Source organism: Lissotriton vulgaris, chromosome 12 (genome assembly GCF_964263255.1).
Source record: "Lissotriton vulgaris chromosome 12, aLisVul1.2, whole genome shotgun sequence".
NCBI classification, from domain to species: domain Eukaryota; kingdom Metazoa; phylum Chordata; class Amphibia; order Caudata; family Salamandridae; genus Lissotriton; species Lissotriton vulgaris.
Window position 1 is genome coordinate 27,443,657 of NC_141700.1, and position 19,760 is coordinate 27,463,416.

Sequence of the window (19,760 nt, forward strand, 5' to 3'; positions counted from 1 at the left end):
CAATACACAGTTGAACCTCTCTATCATTCCATTGCACTCAGGGTGGTAGAGAGAACAATGTTTGTGTACAATACCTTTTCTGGCCAAAAATTCCTCCATCTCCCTTGACACAAGCTGAACACCGTTGTCAGTCAGAAGAGATTCTGAAAGACATTCCCTGCGGAAAATATCTTCCAAGAATTTGGTAAAGTTCCTACTTTCAATACTCTGTGTCAACTTAACTTCAGGTCATCTAGAGTGCATGTCGATTAACACAAGGACATAGGACTGCCCAGCTTTACTAAGGACAGGTCCCAAGGGATCCAAGGCTACATGTTGCCAACATCATGTCGGTGTTTCTCGAATGACCATAGGTTGTACTCTAGTCTTGTAAACTTTATCGCAGGCATTACATTCAGTGCAGTCTTATCATTCGCTCAACAAGGATATCGATGCCTGGCCACCAAAAGTGTAAACAAACACTTTCCTTCGTTTTGGAAATACCTTGGTGTCCCTGATGAGCCAAGTGAACAATTTTTTCCCTAAAAGGTGATGGCGGGACAAGCCTGGTGCCTCTCCAGAGTAAGCCTCTAGCCACAGAGAGTTAATTTCGAATGTTCTAGAAATTCTTGACACCTTCACTCAAAGTCCTAATGCCTGTCCAACCCTCAGACACCAATCTGCATACTTCATGCATGTCTATATCACTCTTTATGGCGTCCTTCCACTGAGCCTTGGAGATTATCCCTTCAACAATTTCACACACCTTGAAGTCATAAATTTCCCATGAATCTTCGGGGTCAGGTGAGAGTTCCCCACACTGTTTAGGCACTAAGCGAGAAAGACAGTCAGCGACCTTATTATCCGCCTCAGGGATGTACTTCAAGACAAAATCAAAATCTTGTAGGGCAATTACCTACTTGCATATTCTGGAAGAGACCCTTCTTACAGAACACATCCTTTAACGGTTTGTGATCCGAATGAACAACGAAAGAGCTACCCCAGAGGATTTTTTTTTATTTCCTGATGGTCCATAAGATGCAGAGTGCCTCCTTCTCGATTACGGAGTACTGAAGTTCTGGACCGACAAGGGCTCTGGAGAGGAACATGATAGTCACTTCTTGGCTGTCTCTCACTTGCTTAAGGACTGCGCCCAGGCCCTTCGAACTGGCATCAGTAACCAGGATAGAGCTTGAAGAAGTGTCAAAACTCTGAAGGGAGGGAGACGAACTCAGAGCTTTCTTGACACCTTCAAATTCCAACTGGCACTGGGGAGACCATGAGAACTTTACGCCCTTATTTAAGAGGGATCTCAACGTGAAGGTGCGGCAAGCAAAGTGGGGAACACATTTATTGTAATACTTCGATATTCCTAAGAATGTGACAAGTTCATCTCTGGATTGTGAAACGGGAAGCTCCTCAATTGTCCGAACAAGACGATGCTTAGGTCTGACTCCACCCCCGTCAAGCAGTGACCCAGGTAATTAATTTCCGAGAGATTGAACCTGCATTTGCTCTCACGCAAAGTCAAACCTCTCGCACCAAATCGCTCAAGAACAGTCCTCAGTCTCACATCATGTTCCTGTTGAGATGAGTCATGAACCAGGACATCATCTTGGTAGATCTTAACTCCTTCCACACCATTCAACACGTCTTCCTTGACTCTTTGGTACAGAGATGCTGCGGAGTTCAAGCCGAAGGGAAGACAAGTGAATTTGTAAGTGCCAAAGGGAGTTATAAATGTAGTCAAATTCATGGACTCATCATCAATTTTAACCTTGAGGTAGGCCGCACTGAGATCAAGAGTGGAGAAAACACGTGCATCACTTAACTGAGCCAGCATCTCCGTGATGTTAGGAAGAGGGTACCTGTCAGCAACAACTGCATTATTGAGGGCACCGAGGTCTACACACAAACATACTTCTCCAGAAGCCTTGTGCGCAAGAACCACCAGAGCCAACCACTCACTCGCCTCCGTCTAAACAATGATCGCCTCTTTCTTCAACTTCTCCAGTTCAAGGTGCATGGGATCCCTCATGGTCAAATGTACACTGCGCACCTTACACGTCACAGGAACAGCGTCAGTCTTAAGCATGATTTTGTGAGTAGAGCCCGAAAGCCAACACAACTTCTCATTAAAGATTCCTTTAAACTCAGTACATAAAGTACAGCTTGAATCAAGTTCACTTGAAATTTTCTTTGAAGCAATCCCACTCGAAACAACATTCAAAGGGACCGGAAGAGGAATGATGTCTCTGAGAACAATGCATAGATCGCAACCAGGACCCAATGGCACACGTAGATCAGCCAGGTGAAACCAGCTAATTCGGCTGTTGCCTCTACAATAGATATATATTTTCCCAGCAGTTATTCTCCCTTTGTATTCGATATTACCTAAGAAATAGCCAAACAATTTTTTGGGTTGACCACCATAGGTCAGAGACTTGATATCAGGCTTGTATACTCTCACCTTCCCATGCAGTTTCATGTCAAAGAATTCTTTGGGGATAAGGTAGATTTGTGCCCCTGAGTCAAAAAGCATTTTAATGTTGCAATCATTCACTTCCCCTTAATCTACAAGTCCTTTAGTCTTTTTCAGACTCCCTTGTAATAAGACTTCCCCATAGTGAAGTTTATCATAGTCAGAATCACTTTCATACTCATGAGAAACCTCTTTGACTTGTCTGCCCTTTTTGTTCTTTTGAGCTCTACAAGCTTTGGCTAAGTGAGCAATTTTCCCACAATTAAGACACTTAGAGGAGAGAGCGGGGCATGACTTTTCGTTGGCAAGATGCCCAATCAAGACACATCGGTAACACTTCATTTGAAATTTGCCTTGAGTTTAGAGGAAGAAGAAGAGGAGTGCAAAGGTTCACTTTGCTTCCAAGAAGACTTAACCGGGTTCTTCATAACAGAGTGAACCTTCTTTTCCAGGACACCATTTTCTTTTTTGATGACCTCAACGCAAGCAAGGGAGTGCTCTATCTTCTTGGCTATAGTAACAACCTCATCAAGCTTTGGGTCATCTTTCTGCCAAAGTTCATCTTTGATTTTATCTATATTGCATCCTAGCATAAATTGATAGGGAATGCGTTCTTCAAGAGACCCATCAAATTTACAGGTAGCAACCAACTTACGAAGAGCAGTAATATAAGCCTCACAGATTCTTCAGGCTTCTGCACTCGCCTCCCAAAATGGTACAGCTCTAATATTGTACTGATTTTCAGAAGGTAGTGTTTGTCAAGTTTTTTAAGGCAGATCTGGAATTCATTGAGACTATCAGATTCGTTATCTGTCAAATCAGGAAGATGTTCAAACACCTCCTGTCATTCAGAACCAAGGCAGTGTAATATTAATGCATATTTTCTCTATGCACTCAGAGATACCTCACAAACTCTTGCATAATTTAGGAAAACTTTTTTTCATTTCGACCAACGTAATGCATGATCACCAGGGTTAGAGAGGAAAAATGGTGGAGGAGTGACATTTTGCAATTGAAGAACTAAATATAAAAGTCACAGTAAAATAAGACACAATAGTAAAATTGGCACGTAACAGTTATGCTTATGCTTGATTGTGTAATGAAGGCCAAGCTGTGCGTGCCAGCGCAGATCGAGAGATGACAGCCAGGCTGTATGCTTTGGCATGCTGTGAGGAGCAACTCGTCGCCAGTGTGAAGAAGTACAGGAGGCAGGAAGGAGTAGAGATAAACTTGTTTATTCAAGGTTCTCATAAAGTAACGTCCTATCTACAGAGCACCCAACAGCAACTGGCTACAAGCACTCGGCAACAGGGACCAAGCACTCTACATTATAGAGCCACAGTAGAAGAGTATTATACATAGAAAGTAGCCCCATGTTATACAGTAACACATAAAGCAATTACCACACATGCCCTTGAAGTGGTGGAACACATTATGCAGGAGAAAGATTGGGGTTTCATGACCTCAAGACATTTTGCCATAGAATGCGCAGAATTAGCACTCACTGAAAACTTTTTTCAATTCGAAGGAGTAATATTCTTTTAAGTACAAGGCATCTTGATGAGAAGCACCTTTGCGCCAAGTATGGCCTGTCTGTATGTACACCAATTTGAGGTAGACTATATATTAAACTCAGAAAACCCCTACAAAGAACACATCAAACTGTGGTGCAGGTACATCGATGATGTGTTAATAATATGGCATGGTAGTGGACAACTTGCAACAGAATTTGCAGAGTTGATCAACAGCAGGGACAGACATATACAATTTAGACACAGAATGAGCAAAGATGAGGCAGTATGCTTGGACCTAGTGATTACTATGGACCATGTGGAATCAGAACCAATGTCCACAACAAAATAAGGGACAAGAACTGCTTACTCTTATATGAAAGCTTTCACCCCAGAGCACTCCGTCAGAATCTACCGGTGGGCCAATTCTTGCAAGTAAGACGGAATTGCTCCACAATGGAGGCTTTTGAGACACAAGTATTGTATTGTAATTGCATTTATATAGTGCTTACTACCCCTGATGAGGCGTCAAAGCGCTTTTTCGGCAAGTAGCACGCTACTCCGGGACCCACAGAGGATTAGTGTTGAATTAGTATAGTGAAACATGCAAGTACATTTTAAGTGGTGGCTAGGTTAGTCAATTATTTGGATTTGGAATGATAGCAGAAGGATACAGTAGGACAAAGGTTTGTATTTATATAGCGCTTGTTGACGCATGCTATTCAGGAAGCCTACAAAGTATTAGTGGTGAATTAATATGGTGAAATATGAAGTAATTTCAGTGGTGGATATTAGTCCGTTACTTGGAGTGAGAAGGATAGCAGAGGGATAAAAGGGGAAGAAAGATTTGCATTCATATAGCACTTCTTACACCTGTTGGGTGTTGAATCGCTTTTCTGGCGAGTAGCACGCCACTCTGGAACCCATAAAGGATTAGTGTTGAAAATTAGTATAGTAAAAAAATATGAAGTAATTTGAGTAGTGGATATGTTATTCAGTTATTTGGGTAGTATATTAGTATAGTTTAATATGGAATTTGAGAAGTGAACATGTTAGTCTGTTAATTTCGATTGAAAAGGATAGTGGAGGGATAAAAGAGTAAAATATATATTTTTTAATTATTTTAGGTCTTAGCAATAGGAAGAGGCTTTTGGATGAGTAAAAAGGAGTTTTGGGTATTGCTAAATGAGAAAGGCAGCATTTCTGGCCCTAGTCCCGACCAGGCTCAAACAGGCAACTACCCTTGTCCTCTCCGCCCTTAACAGGCTCAAACAGGCAACTATCCTTGTCCTCTCCGCCCTTAGCCAAGACGCCCTAAGCCTAGCCTTTTTTATAGCCCTAGTAATCAAGTGACCCCTTCAGCCAATGGGAACCCTAACCCTAACACTATCCAATCACAACACTAGCCCTAAAATCTAGAACCTATAGGAGACTAGGACCTTACAGCCAATATTAGCCCTAGTACACGCACCCAATCAGTTAAAAAACCCTGATCTCTACTTCCAATAAAGGCCTTAGCCCTACCAGTAGTCCCAACCCAAGTCCAAGCAGCCAATGGTACAGGTAGCCCTAGTCCCTACTTCCAATAGAAAGCCAAGCCCTACTCTTAGTCCCACAACTAGTCCAACAACCAATCACACCAGAAGCCCTAAATAGCTACTTCCAATTAAAGGTCTAACCCTAGCCCTAGTCCCACCCTACTCCCAACAACCAATAACATAGGAAGCCCTAGTCCCTACTTCCAATAGAAATCCTAACCCTAGCCCTAGTCCCAACCCTACGATGATTGAATCAGACCCAGAAACCAATTAGAACCCTCAAATACCCACCAATGAGGACATTAACCCTAACCCAATAGAAACACCAGATACAACCACCAATCAGTGTACACATGTGCCAACCACTAGCAGACCATATAAGGTCCCAGCGACCTCAGACAAGGTTTGCTGGCCAGGGAGTTGGAAGCTGCTTCTCCTGTTCGGAATCTCTTAGGAGACAGATAGGCTCAATCCACACTTTGGACTTCTGCAGGTAAAGGCTTCACTAACTCGAAATCTAACAATACTATTTGAATAAAACTTTACTCCCCTGCTGGCCAAAAAACGAAGTGCACAGGCCCCAGTAAATAAAGTTTAAACAGCTCACAGAAGCACCCTCTGATGTAGAATATCTCTGTTGCTGGGGGGGGAGGCAGGGGGGCTGGCCTCACTGGCTTGTGAACACAAAATGGTGGCTGGGGTTCACTGTTTTAACAGACAGGTCTTAGCACATAGCAGAGGAGAAATTTGGAGGGAAAACAGATTTGTCACCAAGGAATGAGAGGGACACACTACAGAGGTTGGACTGCAAATCCCACAATTCAACAAGATAAATGCAAGCAATTATGGGCAGGGAAAACCACAAGTTTAAAACACAAAACAGGTGATAAAATATACAATCACAGGCAGGTCAAAATTGCAATTTTACACTGTAACAACCACATGCAAAGACAGTAATCACAGAAAGGGAAAATCATTTTTTAAACAACTTTTGTCTTGGGAAGAGACAGTACTGGTCTGTCTCCTTACCACTTCCTGGACTCTGCTCACTGCAATCTGTGGCACAGGTACGCTGCAATTTACAAGATGGAGGAGAATGATTTGGAGTGCACCCAGCAAGGCCTTAAGGGGCCTGGGCAGGTGTGAGAGGAGGGCTCAGACTTGCCTGGTAGCTGAATAGCCAATGGTCTGCTGGCTTGGAGGTGGGGGCTGGGGAGCTGCTATTCCTGTTCAGAATCTCCTAGGAGACAGACAGGCTCAATCCACACTTTGGACTTCTGCAGGTAAAGGCTTCACTAACTCGAAATCTAACAATACTGTTTGAATAAAACTTTACTCCCCCTGCTGGCCAAAAAACGAGGTGCACAGGCCTCAGTAAATACAGTTTAAACAGCTCACAGAAGCACCCTCTGATGTAGAATATCCCTGTTGCTTGGGGGGCAAGGGGGCTGGCCTCACAGAAGAAGTTGATATTAAGTCAAGGAGACCATAGATTCTTAAGAATTTAACAAGCTGCAACAGTGACAATGTTGGCTACCTAATCACTTGCCCATGTGGTCAATTTTATGTGGAAATGACCACACACAAAATAAACATACAAATCAACGAACATAGAAACACAATCTGATGTAAAAAGAATAACACAAAACTGACATGCCACCACCTGGAACAAGGTCATCCGGACGTGGATCTGACATGGGTGATCCTGGAGAAAGTAAATACAAACTACTCAGACATTCAGAAAAAAAACTTTTGACCAGAGAACAGCAATGGGTTTATCGTCTAAGGTCATGGGAGAAAGGACTGAATGATGAAATCCCCTGGCTTCAAATCACATAAAAAGATGCCCATGATCATGAAATAATTTGAAATAAACACAGCCACACATTGTGGATAACAGATAGACTGTAAATACAGTTAGTCAGCACATAGTATATCATGAAAACTTTAGCTTCAACCTGCGAGAATGCAATCGACACCTGACATATACCGCCTAGTCCCAACTGAAATACATGGGCCGTGTACATTTAGCATGTATAACAAACATAATATCGAAACATCAGCACCCTGGAATGTCATGACATCTCTTAGGAACAAGTTGCAAACAGCCCATTATATACTGATATGGGTTGGAAGATGAGGCATGTACACTTATCTAATCCTATATGAAAGAAATAATACCTAATTATAGTATATCATGGCATCTTTTATAAAAAGCTTGTGTGAATCAGTCCGCCATGTCAAAACTGAATTATATTGCTCATGTACATTCATTTATTATGTATAACAATCATACCAAATAAAGACATCAACATACAGGCACATCATGGCACCTCTCAATCACAAGCTGCAAGCAGCCAATAAGGGTCGATGGAGGTCAACTACAACTCCCATGAGCCTTAGGGAAAGATAAAGCGACGGCTGGGGAAGTTACATCACGACGCGGCCCCCGGACAGTCTCTACTTGGGATATTTGAAATGGCACTGGCTCAAAACATCGGGCATATCTTGTGAGCCCCACTGACATACCAAAAAAGAAAAAATGTTGACTATACTTTAGGGTATTTGTACTACTAATTCTCTAATGTAATACTAACGCCTGCTGGAGATGTATGTCATTATGCGCTCCCCAGGCAGAGGCGGCATCGGACACCGGAACACGGACAGTTACACCGGCACATAGTAATTAACCGCAGGCGTTGTGCATCTCACTTTCCCCGCACAATGGAAAACAGTTAAATATGCACCTTCCCTTCCATTCCAACATTATCAAGAGGAAGGAGCAGGCGCACGTAGGTGTACGGTGAGGGACGCACCTTGAGGCAGTAAGAGAATGTATGAGTGAAGGGAGTTTCTCCCCGTCTATTGCTGAACGCGAGTAAGTGCGTGATGGTATAACTTGTACTTTCTATATATAAAAAATTACTATCCATAGAGTTTGACTATAGCGGTCTTTAAACCCTTCTTCCATGGAGAATTAAAGACCCTACTTTGGGGTAAGGTAGTGAGCTGGTCTCACTATTGAATAAAGACACGCTTTTACGATTGGCTCACATGTGCATTGTCACAACATCACATTAGCATGCAATGCTGCATACTTACATATCATATAACGTTACTTATGTGCCCCCTCCTTTGTTTTTTTTAATTAAGACACCTTAAATAATCATTTATGTATTCACAGGTATCTATGAACTGAACTTTAGTTTAGAGGTAGACACTGGTCACCCTAACAACAATTGCCTCAACACATTGCCTCACCAGGAGCTTGTTTGCTCATTCTGAAGAATGCCATGGACTCAGTAGAGCTCAAGCTAGGAACATGTCGACGACGGTAACAATGGTGATGGGGTAATAGTTCCACTTATCCCCATATTCTCAATTTTTAATACAAGTGGTATGTCCAATGAATAAATTAAATCTAGGATGCCAATTGGGTTTTTAATTCACTCTTCACACAGGCCCACTCTAACTAAGCAGTGCCTCCCTGTCTTCAGGTGTAGGCCCGCTCTCCATCAAACTGGGTTTTTGGAGGGCGAGGGTTGTCCTATGATGAAGCATGACACTTGGTGGTGTGTGCGGACAACCCATTACATTTTTTTATATGCCTAGCACTCCTATTAAGTTGTGCTAAAAGGTACACGGTGATGTAATATAACTGAATATAATTCTTGGGGGGCTAAATTTTTTGTATACAGTAGGTTGTAGGACAGCTCACCCTGGAGACCCCGTAGCCTCCAGTTCCCTCTCCTGGATACCTCTGGGGGCGTGTTGAAGTGTCCTGAAAATCTGTCATGAATTCGGCTTTAAGTGCCTACATTTAACACATCTGGCTTAGAGCAATATACCCCCCATACCTCCCCGCCTGACTCACACTATATGTGAGTGAGCTATGAGCATGGAAGGACCAGTAGGGGAACCCCAGACTCATCAATGCCTCTAAGTGACTGGAGATGCTGCTTCTACTTCAGACTCGCTTCACATGTGGTTGATCTACCCCAGCCCTAAAGGAGGGCTAGGCCTGTTTGCCTATGATCACTTCCTTTTCAGGTAATCAACACCAAGTTTGTGCCCTGGCCAGTTAAATACTGCCCTCTGCATTCCGTCATTGATTTCCAAAGCCATAAAGGTCCAGATCTTTAGAATGTTACAACCCAAGAATGTCCAATATGGGTCCAGAAGGACCAGAATTATTCCAGAATTCCAGAATATCCACATACAACATCCATTTTAGGACATCCTCATTTCGCACTTCCCATCCTGCTTCTCATCCATTATCCTTACTTCTCATCCCTACTTCTCCTCCATCACTCCTACTTCTCATTCCTACTTCTCATCCATCATCCGTATTTCTCACCCATTATTTCTACTTCTCATTCTCCATCCCTTCTTCTCATCCCTACATCTTACCCACCATACATTCTCTGTATGTCTTATCCCTACTTCTTATGCATCATCCATCATTTTACTTCGCAGGCACCGTCCCTACTATGCATTCTCATCCATCATCCCTACTTGTGAGGCATTGTCCCTACTACTAATCCCTACTTCCCATCCATCTTCCTTACTTCTCAGGCATCATCCCTACTACTAATCACTACTTCTCATCCATCATACCCACTTCTTAGGCATCACCCCTATTACTCATCCCAACTTCTCAACTCTACTTCTCATCCATCTTCCTTACTTTTCAGCCATCATCCCTATTACTCATCCCTACTTCTCATCCATCATACTTACTTCTTAGGCATCATCTATACGTCTCTTTCATCATCCCTACTTCTCATCACTTCTTCTCATCCCTACTTCTCATCCATCATCCCTACTTTTCAGGCATCATCCCTAGTACTCATCCCTACTTCTCATCCATCATACTTACTTCTTAGGCATCATCTATACTTCTCTTTCATCATCCCTACTTCTCATCACTACTTCTCATCCCTACTACATATCCATCATCCCTACTTCTCAGGCATCATCCATACTACTCAACTCTACTTCTCATCTGTCATTCCTACTTCTCAGGCATCATCCCTATTACGCATCCCTACTACGCAACTCTACTTCTCATCCATCATACTCACTTCTTTGGCATCATCCCTACTCCTCATCCATCATTCCTACTCCTCATCTATCATCCATATGTCTCATCCCTACTTCTCTTCCATCATTCACATCCCTATTTCTTATCCCAGCTTCTCATGTATCATCCTTCATAACCTACTTCTCTTCCATCATTCCTAATTCTAATCCCTCATCACCACATATCAATCCTGTGTCATACCAGCACACATTAAATGTTGTGAAACTCCAGTTCACACTACTTAGCTGGCAACAGCCAATTGGAGTTAAGCCAGTAACTTACATTCTACGGGTCTAGGCAATTAAAAACAGCTGCCTCGTCTATATGTGCTGGTTGAGGACCGAGAAGAGGAAATACAACTCTGTTTGCTTCCAGTGATCCCAAGACTGTACATCATTTCATTTCAGTAAGTCATTTTCTGTTTAGGCAGGCCTCTGTGGAAAGCTCTGATGGTTTGGGGAAGACAAGGGGTGTCCTGGTCTCGGGCCATCAACACTCGGAGACATTGTTATCCGGCTCATTTGATTTGTTGTGTGAAGTCTTCATATTCAAACCCTTGTCCCACTTGGAAAAACAACAGAAAACACGCTTAGTGTGGACTATTGTAAAGCATTTACTGTTTTACAAATACATGTTTTACAAGTAAACATCTATTCTAGCATGGACTAAGCAAGTTTGGGCTCTTATCTTCCAGAAATACCAATGAATGGCAAAACAGCTTAGGCAAAGGTTGGTTCATAAAACTAGCATTAAACAGAAATATAGACATACTCTTGCAGGCATGCACTCTTATGCTTTTAGTGTAGTTGGTCGAAACAAGTGCAGCCCTGAAAACAAAGTGCTATTAAATTTAAAACCAAAAAAGAACTCTAAAGTATTCAATATTAAAATCTAAATGTTCAAAGGGAAAAACACCATACATATCAGAAGTCATATGAGGACAATAACAGTGTATTTCACATCTTTTCCCTCAATTGACGCCCATATACTGATAGGAAAACTGATCTAGCGCTTTTTAAGGCTCAATCTGAACCTAGTATTCCTCCGTATTAAAAGCACAAATGGGGGTTCAACAGCCTCTGCGAATTTCCAAGCCCAAGATGGCCTGGTCATAGTGGGTGCGCAGCAGTAGCGGACATCTTGGAATGGATACTTTTTATGTTCAATGAGTCCAATATTCTTCAGGGACATCTGAAAAATATAGTTAACAACAAACATTACCTTAAACTATAGGAAGACTAGAATTACGCCATTATATTCAAGTACTTTACATGAAATATATAATATGAATTTAGATTCTTTATAACATTTTTGCCCAATATTGAAGTATTTATTTGAGCTACATCTACTAATTAATACAGTAATCTCACTTTTTGCCAGTTATTTATCACTTTCAGTTCACGGTGTATCGGAATCGGCTCCGTTCTAAGATGGCGGCCGCCTTGTCTCGGTCATTCCGTCATGGCTCCTCGGTTGGCGGAGGTCAATGGCGCAGCAAGGGCTGTGGAGGTCTGTCTTGAAGTTTGCATCCACGTGGGGTGTCAGGGCGCCTTGCTTCTGGTTTACAAGACCGGTCGGTACTCTACGTCTCTTCCCGGTGTCGAGGGGTTCGTGGTATCGTGCACAGAGCGTGCCTCCCCGGCAGTGGTTGGCAGATGTGGCCCCTGGCTCTCTTCAGACTTTGCTTCGTGGGCAGAAGGGGCCCAGACCTGCGCAGGTCAGTGTAATCTGTGCTATAATAAACAGCCCAGCGTTAGTGCGTCCCCTTGAATAACATTCCCTCCAAGATGCATCTGCAGAGGGTTAAGGGTTTACCATGTCATATATTGTCAGCCCAGTTGTATTCAGGGACTTGTAGTCCTGATGGAGCCATGACAGGTCTTCACCGTGACTGCAAATACCAATATTCAAAGAAAACAACGTGCCCCTGACGCTTAACGCAAACCCTGGAATAGGTACTCTTGAGAGCTCAGCAGTAGGTCCAGAAATGCAAGCATGAGAGGTCAAGGTTTGGAAGATTGTTTATTTGCATTTTCAAGAAGAGTGGCTATGTTAAGGGCTCGTTCTAAAAATTGATAGGAAAATACCCCAAAATGCTGTCAGATTTAGTGTCAGAATACTGGACCACCGATTGGCAGGTGTTGTATCGTTCTGAACAGTATTATAATGTCAAGGGCAGTAAATACAATTAAGAAAAATTGACAATCAGTAAAATATGTTATTTTCCATTTTTGAGATATCAACTTAAATGTATTGGCATTTATATAGCGCACTACTTACCCGTAGGGTCCCAAGGCGCTTCGACCGCTGCGAAACCCTTCCTGGCTTCCCTGAGAGATGGTCCCTTAATGGGTATCTCCAGGGTGAGACCAGGCATCCCCGGCAGTCTGGTGGGGCCGTTAGTGAAGATGAGGCAAGCTAATGCCCAGAGTTGCCGAGTGTGATCGCTGATCAGAGTGGGCACCGAGGCGAGAGAATTATCAAGTCCGCTGACCCTGGTCCAGAAACCTGCCGCGCCGGGAATCGAACCCTGGTCCCGGGCCGTCCTCTGCTCTCGGGTCTGCCGCCTCTAACCAGTGAAACAAACAGACACGCGAAGAAATCACTTAAAAAGAATTTAAGAGTTGACAAAATTATTTCTAAATGATTAGAAAAGCAAACTGGATTTTATTTGCCAATGAAAAAAAGAACATAGTCCATACCACATAAATTTATGTTCTCTTACCAACTCTTGCCACTTCCAGAATAGCAAAACAAATGAATGGCCTGTCCTTTTTTCTGACCAAGATAGCAACCTCATCAGCATGCTACCCAATGGCAGAACCTATCCCTCGACCATCTGGATAGTAGCAAATATGTACCCTGCGAAAGATGTCTTTCTGGGGTGGGCTGGGTATCGTCTCCACGAGTAGGACTCCGCGGGCCATGGGAATGTCTCCCTGTATATTTGAGTGTGCTCCTCTGTGGCACGACTAGTTCCACTTTCAAGCTTGAGCCATTTTTCAGAGCATTCGAATCTCCCAGGTCATTGTGTGAATAGCTCGTTCAGTGCAGGTTCAGTTTCCATTCTGTGATTTGTAGTCCTGAATTTATTACTATATAATTTGGCTGCAAGTCCCAAGATGCAAAGCAAACAACCTAGCCAGGATGGTTTACTCAAGCATGGACCTGGGGGCTGTAATTTCCATTGATTGCAGATTGAATATCTGAATCTTGAGGGTGATCTTTCGGTAGTAGCTCGTCTCCAGGGTGTTTAAGAAAGACCACTTTGAGTCTTTATAATGTGTCCTTGTGTCAAAGAGGCCTCCCGGCAGGAGACTGGGAGGGGGTTCTCCCTGGAGCTTGAGACTTTCTGGACCATAGGTGTTTCCCTGGCTTTCAGTACCTTTACTAGGCCTAAAGGGTCGTCTTCAGGACGAAGAGATTTCCTGGGCATTAAGATATGTTGTTTACGTTGTTTTGCTATTGTATTGTTCGTCCTGTAACCGGAATGGCCACCTCATGCTAACAATGTCACCTGTAACTCTCTGTGGGGCGAGTCTCTCTCAAAGTGGAGAGGGCAGTCTCTTATCCTGGCAGATGAGGGGGTGCCTCTGTCCTAGGAGACATGTTTCTCTGGGCACTCAAGTTTCTTAGGTCTTGCATTTAATGAGTTTCTGAGGCATGGATGTGTGAAACCTGAAAGCTGTGGGCTTGGTGTGAGTGGAAGTGGGCTACCTTGTAACTAGGCATTTTTACTGAAGAAGTCTGCCCTTCCATTGGTGGCAGTTGATGGTTAGCTTACATAAAAAACCGAAATATTTGAAGTGGCAAAGCCTTCATGCGCATTGGACCCACCTCTGAATGTTTGCGGACTTTGGTATATTTGCATTGCCAGGGAGTGAGCACATGAAAGGTGTTTGCTTTCTATCTCATACTGTTTGTTCCTCCATCCTTTAGCCACAGTGTGATAAATGTATTTTTTTCTTTCATTAATATTTTCAAAATACACAATCCCTGTAACGAATCTTTTTGTGTTATTTATTTCGTTTATATCAAATATAAATGTAGATCATTCATAATTTTTTTTTTAACTTTCAAGTTCTGAATTTTATGCCAAATTTAGTTCTTGTAGGCTTACATAGCCTTCCTGCTGTGCTCATGAAAACTGTTACGAAATAACTTATTTATCCAAGACATGTGACCCTTGTCCGGCTGTGCTTTAGGAATCAAGGTGCGCCCCAGTGAGCTTCAAAAAGGCAGAGTCCTTTCTGGGGAGCATCTGTTCCTGTACATTGTGAATGTTACATAGCAGTTCTGGCTGGTCTATTCCTTGTTTGGGTGGCAGGTCCAAGGCCGATTTCTATCTTTTTGGTTTGTGGCTTTTGGGGCACAGTAGGTCCAACGGAATGCCACCAGAGCTGGATATATTCCAGCTTTTAAAGCTTCACTTTTTGTACTCCTGTGTATCCCCCTGACTGCTAAGATTAGAGTTGGTTTTAGATTTTTGTAGCAGTTTAAATCCACTTGATCCATGTTGGATACTAGTTTCTTGACTTGCCCATTATCCAAGACCATGTCCTGGCTTTTCCCCTTCTTCCCTCCTGCATTTACTTAGATGTTCCATCTTTTTGATAATTCATGGACTTATTTAATTATAATAATTGCTCTTGTTTATGATATTCTGTACATGCAGTGTGCTGATTGTTTGTTGAACACCACCCTTATCGCTTTGTTTTTATGTTTCGTTATTAACCTATTTTCAGGATTCTGCGACGACCCTTCAGCCTGGATTCTTTGAGAAGCACAATTTTTGCCTTGTCTTCTGGACATGGGAAATGTGGCGTTGCTGTGATTAGAACAAGCGGCCCAGCCAGTAGGACAGCTTTACTGAGGCTGACAGGAGAAAAGAAGCTGCCCCAGCCTAGATCTGCCACTCTGAGCCTCCTCTCACATCCCAGCTCGGCAGAGCCCTTGGACAGGGGACTCGTGCTCTGGTTCCCAGGTAAGAGGCAACTTTCAACTAGGCCTGGGCGGAGTTCTACTACGCAGGACTCTGCAAAGTGCCGAAAAACCTCTGCTGCGTTGCACAGAGTTGTGCAAGCGGTGGAGTAAAGCAAGTCACACTGCTTGAGCTGATTTTTAGCGCCAGGAGTTTGTCCTGTGCTGTAAAATCTGCACGAACAGCACAATGCCCAGAGCAAGAGGGCACTGCTTCTTTCTGCCGCTCGATTTGATGTTCTACTCGAGCGTCAGCTTCCTGAACGCGAGCGATAGGTTACTCAGCGCGAGCGGCAGCGACCTGCCGCAACCGCCCACATTGAGAAATGTTGCCAGGAGGGGATGTATGACGTTAGAACGCATACATTGACAACGCGTACCTTTACAACGCGTTCGTAACAACGAAAGTTGTTACCACGCATTGCGCTAGGGGGCGCAAAATTGATTAATTTAATTTACTATTCCAACACCAGTCCCCGTGGATAGTAGGGAAGGTGTTGGGATAGTAAATTAAATCATTTACTATCCTTGAGCGCCCCCCAGTGCAATGCGTGGTAACAACTTTCGTTGTTACGCCCGCGTTGTAAAGGTATTCTGTGGTAATGCTTGCGTTCTAAACGCTGCATACCGCCAGGAGATGGTCTAGCGTACAATTTTCTTTGCTCCCACTTACCACCTTAACATTTGTGAACCATGCGAGAGGAAAAACTCTGAGGAGTTTATCGGATCTCAGCGTTCTATACAGAGCATGGAGTGGGCAAAACTCTGCAAACTCTTCGAGCGGATCAGAATTTTATGCCCGGGCCTACTCTCGACTGGAAGAAATGTTAAGTCATCTCAGACTCACCATGTAATGCTTTGCCAAACTGACTTTCAATTGCATTTTACAGCCCTCTTTTTATAGTAGATTCTGGGTAGAACAGGGACACAAGGACTTAACGTGCTTTCCCACGAGAGCTCATAGAATGATATTTGCCTTTGCAAATACCACTGTCGAACATCTGTTAGACTGCTCACTCTGTATCTGCCAAAAATAAACAAGGGCATTGATCATTCTGTGTCAGTGCTAGTTGGTCAGATGCCCACACACCACCAACCAACATCTGTTAGACAGCTTGCAGTATATCTGCTTAGATCAACATTAGCTCGCGAGCACAGGTGTTACCTGAACCTACTTCTCCTGCCTAGGGTAGCTCTTCTCAGCCTCCAGCTTGAGCTATATTAAAGCAGGGTCATTGAAAATGGATCCCAGTTACCTCAGTACTCAGACTGACGCGCACTTACAAAAAGTCCTACTACCATAAATGTATCCAGGCTTCACTTTACATGCTCTCGACATACATGCAATATGTTAGCTCAAGGTTGATGGTCTCACATAACAGTGGAACTTTGTATGTGAGGGATCCATGGGCCACTCTTTTACTGATCTAGTATAAAAAGGTCTGACCATACCACATATCATGAAGGAAGGTGCTCTGCACCCTCATCTTTACGTAATAAACCCTAAACAACGAGCAAAACATAGCCATCATGAGGTATGGCATGTATTGTGCACATTATATGTAATAGGCAGAAAAGTTCAGGGATTTTACGATGTTTATATCCACTGAATCATAACTAACCAGCTACTGTTTTTAAATGAATTTTAATTTTAATTTTTATGATGCTGTGGCTCTCCCCACCATGTTCGCATCCGGCTCTGGGCACAGCCTTTGGATCTTTCGTGTCTCCACAAACAAGATCATCCCACAATCCTTTATTTGCTATTCTTTGGAAATGTAGCTTTTCTGTATTACATATACTGTGTTTTTGCATCATCTGTGGTGGTGACATTGTCATCTGTTAAATGTTTACCCAGATTTACAGTTTTAATTCGTCCGCCTCATCTGCTCACCACACCTGGCCGCCTAACTTTAAGGATATGTAACAAATAAAAGGAGTAGTCTGAAAAGCTGGATTAGTGTACTAGAATTGAAACTTTCTCTGTACTTTGAATTATATTGAGATCTGATTGATTTATATATAAATCTCCTACATTTCTGGACAAAATGTAAGTGCTGTCTACAAAGATTTGCACACTTATAACTTTCACACAAGTGTAGATTATTACACAGCGCACCAGTTGTGCTTAAAATTTCAGCCGCTTTGAAATGGCGCAAATCCCACTTGAGTTTAAAGTAGTTGCTCATGTTTAAAAAGTGTGTCTCTCTCTCTCTCTCTCTCTCGCTCTTTCTCTCTTTCTCTCTCTCGCTCTTTCTAACTTTCTCTCTTTCTCTTTCTCTCTCTCTCTCTCTCTCTCTCATATATATATATATATATATATATATATATATATATATATATATATATATACACGCTTAATTTCCAGACCCACTTCTTTTTTAACTTGTTCGTCTGATGTAGCGTGCTGAAATGTGTATGTACGATGCGCTGTATTAATGAAAGCCACTCCGTTGACTCTGTCCCACCGAATGACTTGTCTGTGGCCTAACAATACCTAAGGGGGGTACATTTTTCCCCCAAGCACTGAAGAGTCTGTAACTCTGATGCTGGCATTCACCACACCCCAAAGGATAGTCAAGAATTTTACATGTCAGTGTTTTTTAAATGTAAACATGTCGCATGCTTGCCCTACATATGTAGGTATTTTATCCAAGAAAAGGCAGGTCCATTTCTTACGGAAGACGGCTGCACCATTTTGAAATTTTGGAAAACCTGTAGAGTGGGATATCTGAAATCTTGGCTTTGCTCTGATAATATTTTACGTTGCACAAAGCAGAACATAGGTTCTCTTTATCTTCCACTGTTCAATGTGCAAAATCTGTAGGGTGTTACTTAAAACTTTTTTCTGTGTCAGCTTTCCTAGAGCTGATGAAACTGGCCTCGCCCCCCCCCCCCCCTTCCATTTGTGTTTACATCAGGTTTGTCAAACATCTGTCCATGGCGGTGAAGATGATTCCAGATTATGAGGACGACCACATAAATGTACATAATGAAAGAATGAAAAATGTATTAAGCGCAACGATTACACAGAGGTAGGTGTCTTGGCGCTAAGCGAGACAAGAGGCAGTGGAACCTATTATTTCTGGTCAAAGAGCCAAGTTTACAATGATTTCCTAAAGACTTAAAGAGAAACAGTTGTTTTACGTTCAGGAGGAAGCTGGTTCCTCTGAAGTGCAGTGGACCTAAAAAAAGCATCTATCGCCCCAAGAAGAGCGTTGACAGATGGCACCTCCAAATGCATAGCGGAGCTTGAAAGCATAGTCCTGCCGTGCATATATCACCTCAAATTCTTCTTAAAATAAGAAGGGCTCTGCCCATTAAGGGTTATAAGCCATGTACAGAGCATTAAAAATAACATGTTGCTTCACCGGCAACTGGCATAGTTTGATAATGGCCTATTTTGCTGATTGAAATTAGGTTGAGACAACAGCATTTTAAAGAGTTTACAGTTTTTAAAAAAAAACCTTTCGACAAATCTAAATAGAGACTATTTCAATAATCCAGTCTTGCCAGAACAAGAGCTATGACCACTGTCTTTAAAAGACCGAAAGGTAAAAACATTTACATTTTTTTATCACTCTAATGTCATGAAAAGAGAATGATATAACCCTAGTCCTGTGCTCTTTATATTTTAATTCATTGTGCTCTAGGATCCCAAGGTGTTTAACTTTAGAGATGTTGGTAGTGGACCCAGGTCAGGTGGTCACCATAGTAGGTTCCAGAAAGGTGGGTTTTTCCCAAACAGGATAGTGGCCGTCTTTGAAGAATTTAACTTAAGACAATCGCAGTCCATCCATTCACTTACTGCGACCACACAATTCCTGAATACATCTCGAGTGGGCATCATTCTTTGAAAGAGAAACCACAATTTAGATATCATCAATGTTAGAACTGGGGGTCTCTAGTTGGCAGAGGTAGGTACCACTGTCCAAATAGGGACCCTTGCTTCTAGTCAGGGTAAGGAGGAAACCCTCTGAGATAACTCCTGCTCACCCCATTCGTAGCTTGGCACGAGCAGTCAAGGCTAATCAAAGGCAATGTGTAAAGTATTTGTACCAAAACTCACAGTAACACAGTGAAAACACCACAAACTGACTCCACAACAGTTTAGAAAAATAAAGATATTTAATCTAAACTACACAAGACCAAAACGACAAAAATCCAACATACACAGTTCAAGAATA

General features: G+C 42.7%; 1 protein-coding gene across 1 annotated transcript in view; it reads left to right on the forward strand.

Moving 5' to 3' along the window:
- The first annotated feature begins 12,059 nt into the window (after nucleotides 1-12,059).
- The window catches only part of GTPBP3 (GTP binding protein 3, mitochondrial), a 41,469-nt gene continuing 33,768 nt past the window's right edge, over nucleotides 12,060-19,760 (forward strand). The window contains exons 1-2 of the mRNA XM_086946832.1: nucleotides 12,060-12,310; nucleotides 15,339-15,577. Coding sequence (XP_086802958.1) covers nucleotides 12,249-12,310; nucleotides 15,339-15,577 — 301 coding nt within the window. The 5' untranslated portion in view covers nucleotides 12,060-12,248. The remainder of the gene's footprint in view (nucleotides 12,311-15,338; nucleotides 15,578-19,760) is intronic.